This window comes from Achroia grisella, unplaced genomic scaffold (genome assembly GCF_030625045.1).
Source record: "Achroia grisella isolate CSIRO2021 unplaced genomic scaffold, CSIRO_AGI_Agris_v1 utg402, whole genome shotgun sequence".
Classification (NCBI taxonomy): domain Eukaryota; kingdom Metazoa; phylum Arthropoda; class Insecta; order Lepidoptera; family Pyralidae; genus Achroia; species Achroia grisella.
The window spans coordinates 2,651,590-2,672,869 of NW_026712841.1; the positions used below are offsets into that span (position 1 = coordinate 2,651,590).

General features: G+C 31.0%; 4 protein-coding genes across 4 annotated transcripts in view; 1 reads left to right on the forward strand and 3 right to left on the reverse strand.

Moving 5' to 3' along the window:
• The window catches only part of LOC131844507 (ATP-binding cassette subfamily C member 4-like), a 34,623-nt gene extending 28,886 nt beyond the window's left edge, over nt 1-5,737 (reverse strand). The window contains exons 1-4 of the mRNA XM_059193416.1: nt 5,377-5,737; nt 4,578-4,661; nt 3,958-4,043; nt 1,466-1,622 (exon numbers count right to left, since the gene is read on the reverse strand). Coding sequence (XP_059049399.1) covers nt 1,466-1,622; nt 3,958-4,043; nt 4,578-4,654 — 320 coding nt within the window. The 5' untranslated portion in view covers nt 4,655-4,661; nt 5,377-5,737. The remainder of the gene's footprint in view (nt 1-1,465; nt 1,623-3,957; nt 4,044-4,577; nt 4,662-5,376) is intronic.
• A 1,029-nt stretch (nt 5,738-6,766) lies between these two features.
• LOC131844208 (beta-1,3-galactosyltransferase 6) lies at nt 6,767-9,387 on the forward strand. The gene is made up of 3 exons (XM_059193029.1): nt 6,767-7,527; nt 8,138-8,328; nt 8,878-9,387. Exons 1-3 carry the CDS (start codon nt 6,895-6,897, stop codon nt 9,158-9,160), a joined length of 1,107 nt encoding a protein of 368 aa, XP_059049012.1. The 5' UTR covers nt 6,767-6,894; the 3' UTR covers nt 9,161-9,387.
• Nucleotides 9,388-9,407: 20 nt separating this feature from the next.
• On the reverse strand, nt 9,408-15,921 carry LOC131844209 (UDP-glucuronic acid decarboxylase 1). The gene is made up of 9 exons (XM_059193030.1): nt 15,711-15,921; nt 14,822-15,129; nt 14,071-14,250; nt 13,481-13,586; nt 12,681-12,794; nt 11,963-12,150; nt 11,288-11,420; nt 10,703-10,839; nt 9,408-10,164 (listed from the first exon to the last, which is right to left on the reverse strand). The coding sequence occupies exons 1-9, from the start codon at nt 15,769-15,771 to the stop codon at nt 10,048-10,050; spliced, it is 1,344 nt and encodes a 447-aa protein (XP_059049013.1). The 5' UTR covers nt 15,772-15,921; the 3' UTR covers nt 9,408-10,047.
• Nucleotides 15,922-17,580: 1,659 nt separating this feature from the next.
• LOC131844512 (uncharacterized) lies at nt 17,581-18,696 on the reverse strand. The gene has a single exon (XM_059193425.1). It carries the CDS (start codon nt 18,694-18,696, stop codon nt 17,581-17,583), a length of 1,116 nt encoding a protein of 371 aa, XP_059049408.1.
• Nucleotides 18,697-21,280: the final 2,584 nt, after the last annotated feature.

The following is a 21,280-nucleotide window of genomic DNA, read 5'->3' on the forward strand; positions in this document are numbered from 1 at the left end:
AAGTAACCAAGTTATACTATATACTAAAAATGATTGATTGTTTTTTTATTAAGCTTTAAAATATGCTTTAGAAGTTTCACTATACTACAGTTTATATCTAATGCTATACAAAATCAATTTAATTATAATAAAAATTAAGCAAGAAATATTGACTGACTGATCAATTCGTTCACATAAGCTTGAATAGGCCTTGCTGACCTATTCAAGCTTATGTGGAATACTAAACCGGGCAAAGAAGTCAAATTAAATGTGGAACAGATTAAAAAATAATACAGACTGAAGAAATAGTTACCATTCATTTACAAAAAACAAGACCCGTTTATTACAAATCACGTGCGTAATAGGTTATCATTACGCATCACATGTAAAACGAAACCGTGATACGATTAATTTGTCATACACGGTGTAACGGCTTCTTATTGCAATGACTTGCTCAGCTGTTCATCCGACCGTAATCATACAATACAATAAAAGTAATACTATAATCTTATCAGTTGTATAAACAGTAGTATGTCATAAAGCAATAAATCTGTGAACGTAGATAAGACACAGTATTCTCGACTCTACACGATCTATACCTATACTTATTACTTTATCTCACGTAACGTGTACCAGATCTACACTTTTTACAATTGAATATAGCACTATTGCTTGCTTCTATACTGATAACTTATTCTTATTAATATTTGAACTAGCTGACCCGGCAAACGTTATTTTGCCATATAAATCACCACAGCTATTAAAAAATTGGGATTCATGGTAGAAGGGTGAAAACTTAGAAATGCATGTATTTTTTAATGCTGAATCTTAAAACAAAATAAGATTAAATTTATGTCCAGAAAATTAGGGTGGACTATCGGGGTATGAAAAATAGTTTACATCCTATTCTTAGACCTACTGAATATACAAAAGTTTCAGTTCAAGCCGTTTCGGGGGAGTTTTATTACTAGGATACGAGAATTTTATATATTAGAAAAGATTATTTATTTTAAATACTATTTCGGAATGTTGACTATACATACAAAGTATCTAGAAGAAATAATCAATGAAAAATATGACAAAAGCTCTATTACAGTATATGCAGATAATAGATAATTTCAATCTTTTTTTTAAATCAAGTCATTGTTTAGTTTGCCCTCCGATCGATCCCCCGTCCAATTCAAACGGGGATTGAAATTACGACTGAAAGTAAAGTCGTATCCATCAGACAGGAGTTGCCCTTCAGCTGCTCCATAAGTCCTTCCGCGGGTTTGGAGTGCCATCTGCACACGCCCCATATCGTCCGGTGAAACTGTAAAGGCCAGCTACAGCCAACAGCATTAGAGTAGTCCGAAAAAAATCTAATGCGTAGCCTCTGAGGCAAGTATCTTTAACTTTTTATCTCCATAGCTAACTATTAATATCTGTTATACAAAAAATATACAAATTACCATAGATTCTCAATTCGTTTAAAGTATTCACTCACCGTATCCCACATTCCATGAACAGCAGGACAATGCCGTACAGCATACATCGCGCAGCATACGCTCTCACAATCACTCGTAGTAGACTAGGTGTACGCTTGCTGCCAGCACGAGCTACTTCCTCCTCCCACAGACGAGCAAACTTATCTCCTAAAGGGCCTGTTAATAAAAAAGGCAATACAATTATATGTTGTATAGAATAGATAATTATTAAATAAATAGACCTAGACATTATAATCACGCAGCGGTGTCTTGTTCGAAACCTAACAGAGCTTGCATTGTGGATAATAAACAATAGATATTTTTTTAACTACGTCCACACAGAAATTGCCCAGACATAATTGAGTATATAAATACAAACTGTGCTGTGGGGCAATTAACCTCAACCATATTAAGAAGACGAGGTAGCTGCGTGTCAAACCGCTCGAGTAACAAGATCGTAGAATGTCGAATACTTTAACTTTAACCTTACCGATAGTAAAAGTAATTTTTTTTATTAAGTTTTCACGGCTTAACCAGTCTACATGAGATTTGGCATAACGTATTCGACGTAATATTTTAGATATTGTAAGAAATAGGCTAGTTTTTATAAACATATTGGTTTTATTTCCGGAATTAAATCTTTAACATTTTACTACAGCTATACAGAGTATCAATACAATAAAATAATTAATCATATCAGACGCCCCCATATGAGTTACCATTTATACACTGGAACTTCTCTTTGATGTGATTATACTCGCTATAATCACCTTTTCGGTATCATAAGAACAGTCGTAATCTGTATAGAAATTTTATTTCTCTCGATCGATCTTTTAGTCCATTTGGTAATAAAGTTTCATAGTGTACGATTTGCCGTAGACCTATTAAGTCCGATGGTATCATATGCAAGTATAACATTTTATTATTATGCATTAAATGAAATAGTATACTGGGTAGAAACGTAAAATATGTAAATATAAAATATGAATAGTTGATTGTATCGGACTATTTTTATACCATTTCGGAATTGTTCAATTAATAATAGATAATGGAAGTCCACAAGATCGTTATGCTTTGCCGTGGGAACTCAGCCATGAATACATTGTAGGTACCCTGGTTGCTTTACTGTGTGTATGCCGTACACGTAATTGCGACGATACAAAAGCATGTGATGTACGTGAAACGTCAAGTTACAGAGTAGATCAAACATATCAAGGGCATTTTATAGGAAAACCCCATGCTCGTGGAATTATATAATAAAATGTTTTGAACAAAGGTTGACAAATGGTTGTGGGTACAGTTAATGGAAGGCAGAAGTATAGAGTTGTCGATTTTTTATAACTGGGAAAAAATCAAAATACATATGGGTAGGGTAAATAGAAACTTATTTCATGAACCAGTCAAAACATTATTATCTATTCATTTTAACTGTTATAACCGAAATCCGAGATAAAGTAATTCGATGCGTTAAATCAGTCTTGTCAAAGATCCGAAGAGAGAGGGGCTGCATCTGGCACCCGAGGTATACCAATAAGATATATATTTAACGACCGTACATCACACATAATTAAATAAATAAAATTTTATAATAATTCAGGACATTTTTTTTATTTGATCTGACCCGCCTACACAATCTTAATTTAATAAATGGTTCTCTGTAAAATTGAGTTTGACACCTCTGCGTTAAATAATCAGTCTGTGCCTTGCACGTGTAAATATACGCTAAAATAAACAGTCAAATAAAGTAAGAACCTCTTACTTTTATAAGTAGTTTAGAAACGTATTAAGTTTTAATGATTAAATAGTTTGTTTCATAAACCAATTATATTGTATAAAGAATGTATGTTGTAAATTGTTGTTTTATTTTGAAAACAATATTTGTTATTAAAAGCAAATATCAAACTAAACTAATTAGATACTATCATTTACAGTACTGTATTTCAATTTTATCTTTGGCAGATTTTTTTAAACATTACCTACATATCTGTAGATTGGTTGGTACCTATATACAAAATTTAAAACGGTGAATACCTCGTTTATGTATATGTAGGGTTAGGCAACTACTTTTGAATTAATTATTGTTAGCTTTTATGTCAAAATATCTTGTATGATTAATAAAGGGAAAAAATTTGAGTTGTAATAGATGAAATAACTCAATTGATGGAAAAACTTATACCTTATTTGTTTGTATTACTTAATTGTACAGTAATAAAATTTAATATGATAAGATACATCAATTGTTAGAAATAAAATAGTATAATGGCGTAGCCACTCTGTAACCGCATAACGTTTTAACTATTATGACATTCTCTTTCAATGTGTAATTTCTTCTATGACAATTCAACATGTAGAGACTTACGAAATAAATTTTAAGGTTTCTTTACTATTTGTTACTTTCTTTACTTTACTGCCTCTATGGTCTAGCATTTTAAAACCCACTTAACTTTATTAATAATGTGTACTAAATGAAAGTTTGAATATAAGTAAATATGAAGTATAATATAAGACTTACCAGAAGAGTGTTCATCTAATGGCTCATACAGGTCATGTTCTTCCAATTCTTTTTTCAAACCACCCCAAAATATTGGCAAGGTCCATCTACAAAGGAAATGAACAGAATACTGTTATGACTTACAGTTAAACTAAGTATGTTACAAAGCCAGAGTACTTGATTTACTAAAAGTGGATAATACTTACTATCCACTAAAATATATACAACTTTTGTATACTAATATGAATGGCCTCTGCAGGCTAGTTAGTCTAGTGGCACACTGCCTTACATCTGATGGTTGCATGATTGATTCCTTGCATGTTACAAACATTTTTTATGTGTAATATGTATGTAGTTATGTATGTACAAAGAAATCTATAATATATCTGTGGTCTAATACTCATAAGACAAGCTCTGCTTAGCTTGCGACTAGATGGTACTGTAAGTATTTAATTATATCATTTCTATACAAGATCCATAAGGCCTTGTTTAATTGCTAGGAATTTAATTATGTACATTCTTGAATACACTAGTTGTTAAATACTTTACAGTTGTATATAATAAAAGTGGTATGTGTAATGTTTCGAGTTTTGCTCTACAAATCTATGGTTTAAATTAACATTTTATGAAAGAACACATACCCAAAAGTGAGTGCTGATAGTGGATTTGCTGTTGCTCTGGGGTGTGGTGGACGGCCCTTCTTCTTGGAAGACTCCATGCCGATTCTATTAAGTAATTTTTTTTGTATATTTTTTTTACAATACACCTTTAGTATGGAGGTTCAATGTTGTGCAATACTTTGCAATATTTTTATTGTATAATATTGTATAATCACCCTATGTAATAATAAAATCTAAAAGTTATTTTGTTTTTGAATCATCATGAAATTTGGAACTACATAGCATTTGTGACTGATAAATTTAAAAAATAGAAAGCAGCAAATTTTTTTAATACAAGCTTACATTTTAAGTTGGAGAGGGTGGGGAAAGTACATTGTTAGTAATATGGACTGTTGGTCCCATTACTAGCAATGTACCATGTCAGGTAGACCTCCAAACGGTTCTCCCTGGAAACCATCCTGACAAATTCTTGGAAATTTTGTTAAGATGGGCTAACTGACCTGACCTCATGTTCACTTTATTATCTTCCACTGGAGCCCCGCCAGCGTAAACCGTTAGCACAGGCAGGTGCATAATTTAATTATCATCGGTAAAAAAAACTATCTAAGGACTTGAATACTTAAAAATCTTTGAAAACCAAGATCATGGTTTTCAAAAGTATTTAAGTATTCAACTTAATACAATTTGTATTTTTAACTATGAACAATTATATATACTATTCTTTTCTATAATATATTATATAAATTATTCTAATAATTAAATCGTCGTTATGCACGATCTAGTCATTGAAGTATCCACTACCATTCATATTAACACTTACCGAACAAGTTCAAATCTTTAACTCTTCACGTGAAGGGTAGAAATGTAATTTTGTAGTATTAGCATAAAATTATCATGGTATTGGAATTGGACGGCACAGTTATTGAACACTAAGAACACTTGGAAATTCTTCACAACTACCTTCGTATTTGTATTAAAAATAATAATATTAAGTACATAGAATTGTAATTCTCTTGCACAGTATTAATTATTCACCATAAAAATAATATGTAAATCACAGACTTTAAAACTACAAAGAAATTGTTAACGAAATAAAATAATATTTAAAGCTAGAGACTAAAATTATTAAGAAATGAAAACCCGGCGAAATATATAAATTCTATAATAATCACACTTCACTCAGAGATCTACACAGACTAATCCAAAGAATATACTTTTCAAGAGGGCTGACAGTAACCATAACCAACCACAGAAACTGTCACAAACCAAGTCAAATGTGGAGCTGTCACTGACAGAGATGATTTACTGACAGTATGTCAGTCATATATGTCATCTTCTACTATTTTTTTTTATTTCTTCTTGTAGGAAAGGCAAAGGGTGTAAGCTCGTAAAGCCGTGGTTTTTCATATTATTTTTGTATTTTAATTTCATTATACCTTCTACTATACAGGATTCTTGATTTTCCAGTAATTGCCATTGTAGCGCGGTTGTATCACCTCTCCACTGTACCGTTGTGTATGATGTGATGACGTGTCGCTACATAATTTATTTATTTATTGTAGTATGTAGGTAATGAGTAATGAGTGTACAGGTGAAATTATTATGCATTAGTCAGTTTATTATATAGTGTGCTACAGGACTTTTAGTAACGCGTACATTAAAGCAGAGGTAGTAGTAGTAGTCGGGAGGTAGACTGCTTTTACACTGAATTTAAATATATTTTAGTGGAGACGTAAACTAATGGAAGGGTCCCAAGTGTTGACAGAAATATTACAAGTTTCGGCACACTAATATATGTACGTAAATTTTAAAAATATATTTTAGAAATTTCATATAAAGCTTTAAAAGGAATATATCACAATAAAAACTTGTGATTAAACAAGTTGGTTTTATTTATTCTGACTATTCTAATGCTGTTGATCAGCTTCACAGAACGATCGGGGGTGAGTGCAGATGGCACTTTAAACCCGCGGAAGGATTTATGGAGCCGCTGAAGGCCAACTCCCGCTTTCAGATACAATTTTGGTTTGAGGACAGCGCAAAATGTCTAACTTCGGCTTAGGTCATCATAATTACGTTTCCCGTTTTATTTAGATGGGGATCGATCGGAGGGGCAACAAATCAGTATCGCATGTACATCACTACCCTGCTACAGGTGGTAACATTATTTGGAAATTTGACATTTACACCTGTCAATTTAGTCTCCGAGATTAAAAACAGACTTCGAATTTAGAGAATAATAATTTAAATATTTTTTTATAGTTTAAAATATGGTTGGAAACTATTTTGTACCTTCTATAATTCGAATGTCGAATATTTGAAGACATTGTTCCGTAAAATGTTTATTGTTTTGGTCAAAAGATATAAAAGTATGATATTAGCAAGTATTTTTTTCTTCTATATTGGATGTGGTTTAACATTGAGCTTCCTTCGTCTTGAATGTGCTGAGGCAGTATCAACAGTAAGCTCAGTTAATAATAAAAAGAGCATACTACACAGTAATTCAGAGTACATTGTGCTTATATTAAGTGGTCCCTCCAATGAAGAAAAGCGAGATGCAATTAGAGCTACTTGGTCAAAATTATCAACCAATCTATTCATAGAAAATGGGGAAAAATTATATAAATGGAATCTCACTGGATCCAGTCCGACAGTGCACCATGAATTTATTAAGTACTATTTTGCTATAGGAACACTTGGATTAAGTAAAATTAAATTAGATGGCTTAATACAGGAGAATAGTAGGAGTCATGATTTGCTGTTTTTAAATGAGCTTGAAGATAGTTATAAAAAATTATCTCTAAAAATACTTCTTGCATTGAGTTGGATTAGTAGCAATGTAGAGGGTTTGAAATATTTGATAAAATGTGATGATGATTCATTTGTGAGAATTGACTTAATTGTTAGAGATTTAGAGGCTTTTGCACCGCAGATGAGTGACACTGTAATAAGTGAATATGTTAGTTATAAGGTGAGTAAGCTGGCTATTATGCCAGTTATAGTTACAGCTCATGTTTCTCTGTGCCTTTACATACTCTACATAGTGTAGAACTTGGAGTAGACCACATTTTAAATTTTTGATGATATTTATGTTCTTAACTTGTGAAATTATTGGTTCCCCATTCAAAATATTATATTTTTTGGGTTTTGTAATAAAAAACTGATTCAGTTATTTAGGTGCAAATGGTTACACATAGATAACGGAAGAGTTTACTTTCATATTCATAATACTAGTTTTCATAAAAGGGATTTAGGGATTTAGGGATTTAGGTTTATGTTTACATCACTTTTGATCTCTATGAAATATAGTTATACACTATTGTTACCCACAGCTTCTTCCTTTTTGTTATTAAGATCTTTTTAAAATAAAATTAACCAAGTGACTTCTTATCACATTAGCTATCTGTGAAAGTACTGTCAAAATTAGTCCAGCCATTACGAAGACAGCAAGAACAAACAGAAACAAACAAAAACTGTTAAAAGCTTTTAATTTGAAATTGCATACAGACACTTCAGTTTTATTTATTCCAATAGATAACATCTAATGATTACATTAATATGATATCAAAGTATTATTTCAGGAAAATCTGCCGTCATATAAAGGATTGTACTGGGGATATTTTGATGGCAGAGCAAAAGTATTCATGAATGGCAAATGGCAGGAACGAGATTGGTTCCTATGTGATCACTATTTGCCCTATGCCCTTGGTGGTGGATATGTTATATCACAGAGTATTGTAGACTATATATCAAGAAATGCTGATTTTCTGAGGTACATTATGATCTTAATGAAATATCATTAAATAGGTTCAACTTGGTGTGTTCTTTGGTACAATGTTTGCATTTTAATACTTGAATACCTGAGAATTTCTTTTGTAAGTCAAGACAGATACTAAATTGTATCTTCCTCATAACCTGTGACAACTGTGAGTCCATATGCAAGTTTGAACAGATAGCTTCTTTAGAGTTTGACTCTGCAATTAAAGTCCTAACAGCTCAGAGTATTATATCTAAGTAGATGTGAAACTAAGCAGTGGCTTGAAATGATTGTTTCCTAGTTTTAGTTCAATAATCTGAAACAAATTTTAAATAACTGTTTTGACAATTATCTGCATTAGAGCAATAGTCATAATATATATTATACCATGCTTACAAAATAGTTATTTAAATAACTATTTTGTAAGCATGGTATGTCAAAATGGAATTTGTTTTGGATTATTGAACTAATACTAGAAAACAAGAATTAATAATGGAAAGAAATAAAGACAATGTTTTTCCCACAGTATACTCGGAATAAATCAAAATACATATTTTCTTTCAGCCATTATATATCTGAAGATGTTTCAATGGGTGTTTGGACGGCAGCTCTCAAGGGTGTGAACAGAGTCCATGACATTAGATTTGATACTCAGTGGCGATCACGTGGTTGTGTTGACCATATGCTTGTAAGACACAATCAAACACCAAGTGACATGTTCCTAATGTATAAATCATTAGTACATTCACATGGAGAGAAGCTTTGTAGTAGTGAAACACCACAACACATGTTGTATCGGTATAAATGGAATGTTTTGCCCAGTATGTGTTGTAAACAATATACATAGAAAAATCTAGTCAATATTATAATAATTTTATTATAATTATTTATATACTGTGTTAGTTTCTAATTTCTTAAACTTTTAACCTCAAATATCTCCAATAGAAGAGGTAATAATTCCAGAAAAATAGAACAGAAATAATCTTTATTCAAATAAACAATTTTAAGGATTTTTTAATGATAACATTCATAACTATTGATAAGTACTTGATGTGTACTGATAAGTACATAAACATAATATATACATAAACATAAGTAGCTAGATGCTAAGCTGAAGACTGATTATTATAAAATATGAAATATGTCTGAATCCTACTTGAGGACAATCTAAGATCATCAATATTATGACAGAAATAAAGAATCACTTGTCATCTGAGTACAATCATTTTCATAATGTGTATTGTAAAGTAATATTTATTTGAAACAATTTCTTGTCATTATCAAGTATCAGAAATAAATTTTGAAATCATGTCAAAGAAATCTGAGTATAATCGAGTATGAATAATCCATATACGATATGAGTAAAAGTTAAATGAAATTAACTGCTATTATTTCTTTTCCGTTTGAGTGGCTTCAGTAAATATTTTATGATTCACTGTCATAATTAAATAACTAGATAAAATTTTGAATGATTGATAAAATATTAATTCAACTATTGTTCTATTTGTAATGCCGATATAGTACAGTAATTTCACTTATTTCCATATAATGTTCGAATTTTTGAGCATATATAAATCTACAATTTTTTTACAAAACAAATATAATGTTATAAAGCAATAAAAAAAACTCATTATGAATAACAATTATAATCTATTATTATACACAACATCACACTTTATTAGAAACAGTCAATACAATATCACAATTATAGAGAATTCATAAAAAAATTATATTCTATTGAGGACTTTTTACTTTTACATCCATGTAAGTTTGATTATTGTAAAATGTTGTTCTGGACAATTCTTCTTTGAAATAATCTATAGTTCTTTGTAAACCATCCTGTAACGATACCTGAAAAAAAAGTTTAAATAATATTGTTAGATATTCATGTAAGCTAGCCCCTTTGCAAATTCTAATGGATTTTAGTTATTATAAAGAAAAATCTACCTCATTGTCAGAATTATTTATTTGTGAATGCAAATTATCACAATTGGTACAAATAAATAATTATTAAATATAATTTTTCGCAACGACGGTGGATACCATACTGTGATACCAACTATTTTAATCATTTATTACATTAATTATATTTAAATATTTACTATAAAATCATTTATTTATTATACTAATTACTGCAAAAACTGTAAGTATGAACAGTAAATATATCTGATATAGGTATAGGACTTGTATGTGGACATATTGAAGTATTACTATACAGTAGGACAACTATAGATTTTCCCGGAATATAACGAAATCCGCACTGCTTTTTTTATTTTTCATGTATATTTTGACCCGACTATGGCTTATTTACGCATCGAAAAATCGAAAATTTGACATTGATTTCATTTGTTTAGCGATTCAATGAATCCGTTTGCGGAGTGTGATTTACCTTGGGCGACCAATTTAATTGGGCCTCTGCAATAGCAATATCAGGTCGTCGACGTTGTGGATCGTCTTCTACTGCAGCTCCGGTGGACACCGTGCTACGGCAGCCGGGGACTAGATTTTTAATTATCATTGCAAATTCTGTAAATAAAAAATATACCATATTACGAAAATAACTTAAGTGAAAAAATGTTAGAATGTTATGTTATTTTATCACACGAGTATGTAAAGAAATTTGAATGGAATATATTCGACATGGAATTAGTTTCTAAGTCACCTTGAGCGTAGACATGACGTAACTGGATTTTTTTACTATTAGTATTATTTTTCCGCTTAAACAATATTATAACAATTGAACTATGTACCTATATTTGCTCTTAATATAATACATACGATGTGAAATATGAAGAAATATTATATTAGGAAAGAAATGTTACATGTCTTGATCCCGGCACTTTCGTCAAAACTGCCTATCATTACAAAGCTTGGATAGCTTTAAATAAAAAAAAAACAAGTGTCTAGTAATATGCCAATTATATGTATTTAGTGTAATAACAACTGCAAAAACTTAATGAATTCTGTAATTTACCTTCTATAGTATGTTCAACAGGGTTTCCGATGTTAACCGGTAAAGTGTAACTAGACGCCATTAAGGACAATAATCCATCTACCAGATCTGATACATAACAGAATGATCGAGTCTGCCTCCCATTGCCATAAACCTGAAATATAATGCTTAAATGTACAATGGAATTCTTATGCATGGTAAAATGACTATTATAATTCAATATTTTTTAACAAATAATCAATTTTCAATATTATTAGTATGGATTTTTTCCATATATCAATGTTTAGTGGCTGTAGTCAGATTCTTTTAAACCTAACGGATTTGCAAAAAGCTGGTTATGAACTAGATTTCACATGAAAATCTTAATAGTATTATCTTATTATAAACGTTTCTAGGTTTGGATGTTTGTTACTCTCACGCAAAAACTACTGAGCAGGTTTTGCTGAACTTGACAGTAATATAGCTTATGCATCAGAATAACACATAGGCTATATTTTATATTGAAATTTAACTCTGGTGTAACCGCGGGCACAGCTAGTAAGAAATAATACTATGAATACATATTACACAAAGGAGTCGCACATTTGTGTAGTTTTACTAAGTATTCAGTTTCTTTAGACAATATATTTTCTTTTTTAGTTTGTATAGAACTTCTTTAAAAAAATTGCCTTAATAAGTACCAAAATTTAAACTTACTGTTATTGTTAAATTCTGTAAAGCTTGCATAATAAAATTGGACACTACGCGCCCATCTGAGACATGCATTCTGGGTCCATACGTATTGAAGATTCTTGCGACTCTCACAGACACTTTCTCCTGCTTAGCATATGAATAAGCCAATGTTTCGGCCACTCTTTTGCCTTCGTCATAACATGCCCGTGGACCTGTAATGTAGGTATAGAATAATATTAATAACCTGCAAGTCAAGAACAGGTCATGTCAAGATGACCAATGTCCTTATTCTAGAGAAAGTCTGAAGGAGCTGCGGTGGGTTGTGGAGTTGCCAAGATATAAAAAAAAGTCATATCCGTCCAGTTCTCAAATGATAGTTAAACCTCTATATTAAAGATAAACAATTGTCAGCTGGCTGTAGCATGGTGTTAAAGCAAGCATATTATATGTCAGCAGAAACATAAAAAAAATCAATAGCTTCCTCTCACTCTAAAATTTGTTAGATGTTAACTTATATGCAATTTTGAATGAAAAAATAATATTGTCAGCTAGCTGTTATGTGGTGGGATACATGTCAGTTCAACGTATTTAATTATAATAGTAACAATTTGGAAAGGACTGAACTTTCAGTTCTTATTTAGGAACATTATTCCTTTTTATTTATACTTTTTATAGAAAAATAAACATTCCTTGATTAAACCAATAAAAAACAGATAAACTTTAACAGTTCCATAATACCAACCTATTGGATTCACATGTCCCCAATAGGTTTCTGGCTGTGGGTGTACCATGGGATCACCATAAACTTCAGATGTGCTGGCAATTAATATCTTTGCTCCAACACGCCGTGCGAGTCCTGTAATTTTAATACACTAAAATAAAGATAATTCATAATACTATTTTATTTATATATTACTTACATGGTTAGTTATTTGTGTGTATCATAGCGGAAAATATATAAAATTGAAAACAGGAAATACTGATAACACTGATAACACAAAATAAATTTTAAACAAAATAAGAGGAATTTTTTTTTAATTTACCACTGTAAACATAGTGATGGATCAGTCTTACTTATTTCAAACATGCAGCTTGTTTTCCATGTTCTAGTTGTAGGAGCAAAGGCAGGCAGTGAAATTACAAGATAAGAGGCATGACATCTTAGTCATCTGGAATGGTAATGCAATTATCACAGGCCTTACACGATAACATGCTGTCCTAAGTTTATGTATGTATATATGCGTCGGCTAACACTTACCATCAGCTTGTTTATCATTTGTATAAAAAAACTGAAAATGGCACTGGGTGGTTTAGAATTTTTAAGCAATCTCTTAAACATTCATTGTTCTATCAATTATATAGGTTTATAGCTGGCAGAATCATATCAATTAGTGTAGATACTGGTGCAACGTTTACATTAGTACCTACTAATTGGTACAAAAGTAATTTTAGTGACTTCTTAGACAAAACTATAAATATATAATGTAATGAACCCTTTATAGTAATCATCAGATGCAAAATTATTACATGTCTACCACATACCTAACATATTAATAGTGCCCAGCGTATTAGTTTTAATGGTCTTCACCGGATTCTGCATATAGTGTGGTGGACTTGCAGGGCTAGCTAAATGATATATTTCATCTGCCTGAAACAAAAAAAAGAAAATTGTATGATTATAAGATATAATTATATGATTGCCAATGATACTGGAATGTGTATATTTTATACAGGATGGTGTATTTTTATTATTCCATTGTTCTTTCTAATTCAAACAACCTCAAATAAAGCAATATTTAACAGTACAACAATGCCTAACATTGTTATGGATGCATGGAGGGAGGAGCATTCTACCTTCAATTATAATTATCTATTTTCGCAATTTACTGAAGTAAATATAAGGCTATAACATAAATATTTAAACTTCCTTTAGGATTCATTATACAGAATTCAAATTTGATACTCTCAAGTTGGGCAGAGTATGCCCAATTATATAAAAAGGGAAATAAACTATGAAATGCTCTAACATAATTTGAATACAAATAGACTAAATAATTCTGTTCATCTTTTCTGCCATTGTTTATTGGAACTGAAATTTGTCAGATAAAAAAAATATATATGTATACAGGTACCTCAACATACAGTGGATTAACAATGTCGTGATGAATTAATTCAAAGTTTCTATGACCGAACCAATGTTCAACATTGCGTTTTCTGCCAGTGAAGAAATTATCAACCACAATGACCTCATGCCCTTGCATCATAAGAACATCCACTAGATGAGAGCCCACAAATCCTGCACCGCCTGTCACCTGCAATAGAAACAATATTATGTTTTGTTGTATTTATAGAAGTCTTATATTAAAATGATACTACTATAAGATAAAACATTCTTCCAACATCCTTCCTTCCGACACTTTTGGATCAAGCATCCAAAAGTGTCGGAAGGAAGTAAGTGTTAGTAATTTTTTTACCACCATCCCTACTGTCCAGTTCAGCTAGCTACTCCAGTTGACAAGAACTAGCAAGAAACTCAACTGATACTTGTTTTTTATGTGTTCATTAATTTTTAATCAGTATCAGCATAAGAGAATATAAATATATATAATAGATTGATAGGAATAGCATCTAGTAGCCTTGTCAAGTCAACCTTCATACAGTGCCTCTGGTAATCATGGGGTATATAATTCCTGGTGAAATGGCCAGGATGATAAAAGAATGAGCAAAGAATGATAATCTGTGCCAAACAGGTGGACTAATGCATTAATAGTAATGGACTTATAAAAATATTAGTACATTTTATATATATGAAATGTATTTTACAAAATTTTACACTATTTTAACAAAGTGACAAATAATAACAATAATGAACAAAAGGCTAACCAATATCCGCTTCCTCTCTTTGTACCCTAAATATTTCACATCAGGATATTTCTGTGGTACTCTTCCTTCCAAAAATGCAATTTTTTTCTTTAACTGCTCTATTTGATTTCTAGTTTCCTGCAATTCCTGTTTTATATGATCATCGGCTACATTGTTTGATCCCATTTTTTTGTTATCTACATAATAATATTCCCTCTTTGGTACTGAATTGAAGTCTTGGTAACCTACACGTGGAATATCTTGGGATACTCTTTGAGTGTCCGCAATATTATTACTATCTTTATGGTTTATAAAAAAGAATATAATCACTGTAAAGAAAAACAATTACATATTACGGTTACAAATAATGGTATATGTTGTATAAATTTAAATAATATATATGTTGTATAAATTTAATTGTGTTTGTGGCTGTAGGATCCCTCTTAACTAATACTTAATAAGATATATATTATAGATTTCCAGTTGATTTATAAGCATGAATCAAAAACATCTAAGCAATTTCAATTAGTATTTGGAACTTGCATATGTTTACTGCTCAAATTTGTTACGTTCAGAAGCAATAACTTAATACTAATTATCATAAGTGTTATCATATATAAATAATATAAAACAAAATCGTTGATTTCGTTTATCTGTTTGTACGTATAATTGTATGGTTTACAATTATACGTACAAACAGATAAATGAATGTGTGTAATGATTTTAATATGGTTTTCACAGTCTCTTTTTCTGAATGTTTATAATATAAACCTTCCTTCCATATAAACTTTATATATTTATAATATAAGTAATATACTTTATACAATACACCCGTGCGAAGCCGAGGTTGGTCGCTATATATAGATAAATAAATTAAAAATACTGATAATAAACTCTTTATTTTACTTACATAAAAACAAAATGAATATGACAAAAATTGTCTTTCTGAATTTAAGGGACTGTCTTATCATTTCTGAAAAAGTGGTCTAGTGGCTCCAATAGCTCACATTTCTATTATTATGTAAATTGTATGAATACTAATCATTAAAATATAAAATTAGTGCCACAATGATTTATTTAAATGCTATCATAAGTCAATAACACCAATGACAATTTACAAAGACACAACAGATTAGATTCGCCGAATTTGACAGATGACAGTATTGGTATGGCAAATGTCAGGTCCCCTGTAATCTGTCCACGAACTTTTACCATAGCTAAGAACAAGAATCTGGGAACCATACAAGAATTAACAACGAATACTGATAAAAATGTCATCTAAACCATGTATATATTACATTTTAAGTAATGTCATTTTTAATATGTTAAAACAGATCACATATATATACAAACGTATGTTAAAAATATCAAGTCTTTATTTATTTCCTAAGGTACTGAACTGTACCTATCCTTTAATGTTTTAAAAAAGATTTGAATAGCGACAACGAGATATTGCGTTTTTTAAATGGATGATAATGCAATTGTGCATCCGCTTGCGCTACCGATTTACGATACTAGTGAAGGGTGATAAGATGAAGATGAGGTCAAATCGGTTAGCCGATCGTAACAAATTAATCAGGTAGGTATTTATCACGATAATTTGTTGAATAAAAAAAAACCCACCATGGTTTCCAGGTGGACCGCGTGGAGGTCGACCTAACAGGGTAAATTATTAGGAATGCGGTTGTTGCGCTTCCGCTTTTATATTTTTATGTTTTATTTATAAACGATGATAATGGAATGGTGCATCCACTTGCGCTAATGGTTTACGCTAGCGGGGCACCGATGGAAAATGATAGGATGAGGTCAGGTCAGTTAACCCATCGTGACAAATTCACCATGTTTCATTATGATTTCCAGATGAAACCGCGTGGAGTCCACATTATCAACAATTCCCTTTACCTTTATTCTTGGTTTGGATGCAATATTTTTTTTTTCACTCATTTTTATTTCTTTAGTTTCGTTAGTTAGATTTAATAGATAACAAGATTAGATATGATGGAGTAATCTAGACAAAAGATGATTTTGTCATTAAAACACATATTTATAGATCTTAGATATTTAGGTATTGTCCATGTACGTCATATGACATGACTGTGGCGTGATCAAATCGTCCCATCGTTATCATGTCTCTATAGTATGTAGATACAATAATTACTATAATTAGTGCGATTCTAAATGCTAGCACTAGTACCACTAGTTCCCTTATTAACAATCCCTTCACCATGTATGACAGGACTACAGCTGACGTGGGCTGTAGGCTCAATTGCCATACTAGTTGCATTAAAAACGTATCGGAAGACCTTACATTGGCCACAGATAACGTAATATTACACCTTGGCTAACAATGAAAAGCTCTAAACATAACAGGAGTATGAATTTCGTGTTCATCGACCGCGAAATTTAGGGCTCTTGTCCGTGAAATGGAAAGAGATCTACCGTATCTCTATGTAGGTGTATGTAATAGTAAATATATATCCTGTAAACCAGTTTTAATTAGGTAATTGACAGATTAATATAATAATATATAGAGATCTATATGTATTTTATAGAAAGTAATTACTTAAAAATATTAACACGTCACATATCTACTTGTATCCAAATGGATCTAACTTAAAATAAGAATTGATATAAATTGCTGAAAATACAAAGAAATTAACTATGTACAGAATAATAAAATTTAATTTATTCCCTAATGGTTTAATACATAAATCATATAATGTGTGTAAATATAGATATACCTACTGTACAATTATTTACATGTCTATATTTATTTTACACTATTTGTTACACGAGCCCCGAACACGAACGGGTATATCAGGTTGATCGGAGAAGAGACCATCGATTCCAGCTGCGAGGAATGTTTCTATTTCACTTTTGATATCACCAATAGCATCGGGATCATTATTATCACTTTGAAAATTTGCGGGTAGGAAAGCATTTTCTGCCCGGAATGTATAAGGGTGTACTTTTAATCCTACATTATGCGCATCATTTACAAAACTAGTCTCTTTATCAAGTCTATTATTAGAATCTCTAGGAATAATGTAACTCTTGTCAGGACCTACGGCATAAGCGTATTTGGCAACTTCTTTTAGCCCTTCTGGTGTCGCCATGTCACCATAGGTTAGACCAGTTCCAAGCTCCCGTTGGTCAAATGGTTGAATGGATTTTTCATCGTACAGTTGTAGGAGTCGTATATCTGTAATATTTTTAAGCTCTTTAAGGTTGTTTACTTCAAAGGATTGTATGTAAACCGGTGATTCAGATCCAGTGTATCCATTTTTATGTAGTGTATCCACTACTAATTGCTCCATGGGCAATCCCAGGCGTCGGAAATGCGTACTATGTTTTATTTCTGGATAAATGCCAATGACACGTTTTTGCACGTGTTGAAAATCTTTGGCTAGATCTATAATCTCTTGGAAGGTCAATACTGAGAATGAGCCATCCATCCTAGCATTGCCCGGTCTTATATTTGGTATACGTTCAATGGCACGCAAAGTTTTTATTTCAGTCAAATTGAAATCTTCAGTGAACCATCCGGTTAATTCGATTCCGTCAACAGTTTTATTCTTGTGGCGGTCTGCAAACTCTGGGTGTTCTGCAACATCAGTTGTTTGCCCCAATTCATTGTCATGCCGAATTACTAAATATCCATCCTGAGTCATCACGAGGTCTGGTTCGATATAGTCTGCACCCATAATAAGTGCGAGTGTGTAGGAACCGAGAGTGTGTTCAGGAACATAACCGCTTGCACCTCGGTGTGCTATAACAAGCGGATTACATTCGGAGACTTCTCTTTCAACGTCATTACCAAGAAACGAGACATGCATTGACGTTGAAATTACACCAAATCCCGTCAATAATATCCCTAAGGAAACTTTAAAATTCATTATTATTTCCTTTTATCTAACTGGTTTTGCATCTGTAAATTAAATAAATTATAAGTATATAGGTAACTGTTAGTATATTTACTTATAATTTAAAATAATATGCATATGTTTATGTATCACTTATATGTAGAGATCAATAAACAAGTAATAAGGCATATTTTCGTTCTCTCTATTAAATAATCATGAATTTTTTAGTCACCAAAATCACAATTCTTTTATATTTTCAACTAAGTATTGTTACAATTTTATTGAAACAATATACAAATGGACTCACAGATCTAATTACGACGACCAGAAACGTGTGTATACAACAATATGAAATATAAGAATAATTGTGTTTTGAAGCAGTCTCAGTCAAGATGACACGCATTTAAAGAAATATACGAGGACAAAATTGTTTAGTATCAAGGTAATTTAATTCCTATTATGAACCTTGTTTAGTTCAAACAAGCACGTATCAAATAGGGGTGCTTGTAAAAACTGTTTTAGAAATAGACATTATATTTCATATGCAGGTGAATTCAAATGATTGGCGCCGATATATTCTGTTGTAAAATTTCTATTTGTAATACGTTTATGTAGATAGTTTTTCTTTAGGAAACTTTTCTTTTTATAATTTTTCTATTTATTATTAATTTTGATAGTAAGATAAATAAATATAGCATTGTTAATATATACAAATGCTATAAGTATCATCTGAATAATTGGAATTATTGACTTCCTTTCTGTGGAAGTAATTGAATGACGAGAATTCTCTTTATTTTATTATCTAGTTCAGAATGAAAACTTCCAGAATAGATTCTACATGGTTAAGCATTAAAATATATATATATATATATCTATTTATAATTTATTTATATATATTCAATAAAGATTTTTCTGTAGTAAGGTGTAACAATATTTGTGGAACCCTTGGCACAAATAGAGAACTAATTAACTACGTTTGTATTTATCTGTGTATAAATATTAAGTACCTACATGTATCGTAACATTAGGTAGGTACTAATGATACATCCAAGGACCTTCTACCCTAGATTATTGATTGCTTTGTTTCAAGTGATTATTTCAAATCTAATGTATATCTATAGTTACAGCACGTCGTTTTTGTTGAGTGGTGTTTATAGTTATAATCGTATATTGTAAATTGAACTTTTTTATAGCTATTTTGACATTTCATTAATCTTTACCACCAACGTACGTAAATATGTTCTTTAATTACGAAATAGCACGCATCTGATCTAAATACAAATTCATTACAATTAATCCAACTACCTACTTCTAATACAATGAACCTTGGTTTCTTATTATTTGGGGTTGTCGCCGTGTGTCCATTTTCCATCTTTATCCGTCCGCCGTCCTCTTCCTTTACAGTTACTTCAAATTAAACAATATATTTAAAGAATTGGTAATGTAGAGGTAATTTTATAGTGAGTACCTATAGATAAAAGCAGTCTTCATATTCTAGTTATAATTGTCTCTTTTTTCTTTAAAGAAAAATATATAACATATAAATATACATACGTCTTAAATATAAATTTCTTAAGATAGATATACAACAAAAAAATAGCAAATACTTTTATTTCATGTGTCTGTGTTTAGGAAAGTAGATTATAGGCTAAACATTAATGATGAATTCAGACAGTCGCCATTAATTCATATGAAGGGCTGCTTGACCTAACTTCAGTCTTGTCCCTTCAAAATGTTACTAGTGTCCCGCAAAAAAAAAAACATTATTATAATTTGAATCTAACTCATGTGATTAAAAAAAAATTGCAACCTTTGTGTACAGAATAAGAATTTTGTTTTCGGATTAAGAATAAAGTGCCTGTTTTTTTTATTCTATAGTTACTGATGCATTCTTGTTTATTTCGTAGCTTACCTACTTTAAGTATCTATACTAATTCTATACGAAATAAGATTATTGCGACAGGATTATTGTATAAAAGGTTACGTGTGGTTTTCCATCATAGTAGTGGCTGTTTGGATACATCATTTATACAGGATGTGTGTGTTATAATCATACAGGAAAACTATAAATATTAATGGGTAGGTAAAATCCTTGACAAATATTACTATTCCGCATAGGTACGCTATAAGTGAATTATATGCAAAATACTTCTGATTATTATCATAAATTTTACACAGGGTAGCTACGGGGCCAGTTACTTTTAATAATAGGTAATTAGATTTAATACATGGACATGAAATGGTACATTCGCCTGCGCTAATAGAATACTAACTATCCTCTAGTCCCCAATAATAACATTTAGCAGTTACATTTTCTTGAACAAGTTATCATATAAAAAAAATATATTAACTTCTGATATCCGAAATTTACACTACTATTATAAATGGAGAAGTTTACCCGTCTGTTCGTTAGCTTTATAAGATTAAGCAGCTGTAAGAATCTTAATAAAATTCCAAGTTAAAAACGAGCGTATCGTTTTGAAAATGTAAACATAAAATAATAATATTATTTAATTTTGTACGTGAGTATACTAATAGAATTAGATAACAGCATAGATACTGACGTATAGGTACTCAGTTGTATGATGCCGGATGCTGAAAATAAATCGGTGGAGTG

What these genes read in the sequence shown, in the direction of transcription:
- LOC131844208 (XM_059193029.1), top strand. Translation starts at nt 6,895, where the DNA reads ATGTTTATTGTTTTGGTCAAAAGATATAAAAGTATGATATTAGCAAGT. An exon ending in GTGAATATGTTAGTTATAAG is followed by an intron (nt 7,528 to 8,137) that starts GTGAGTAAGCTG and finishes GTATTATTTCAG; the next exon opens with GAAAATCTGCCGTCATATAA. An exon ending in AGAAATGCTGATTTTCTGAG is followed by an intron (nt 8,329 to 8,877) that starts GTACATTATGAT and finishes ATTTTCTTTCAG; the next exon opens with CCATTATATATCTGAAGATG.
- LOC131844209 (XM_059193030.1), bottom strand. Translation starts at nt 15,771, where the DNA reads ATGATAAGACAGTCCCTTAAATTCAGAAAGACAATTTTTGTCATATTC. An exon ending in TTAATCCACTGTATGTTGAG is followed by an intron (nt 13,587 to 14,070) that starts GTACCTGTATAC and finishes TTTTTGTTTCAG; the next exon opens with GCAGATGAAATATATCATTT. An exon ending in GGGCACTATTAATATGTTAG is followed by an intron (nt 12,795 to 13,480) that starts GTATGTGGTAGA and finishes TTAAAATTACAG; the next exon opens with GACTCGCACGGCGTGTTGGA.
- LOC131844512 (XM_059193425.1), bottom strand. Translation starts at nt 18,696, where the DNA reads ATGAATTTTAAAGTTTCCTTAGGGATATTATTGACGGGATTTGGTGTA.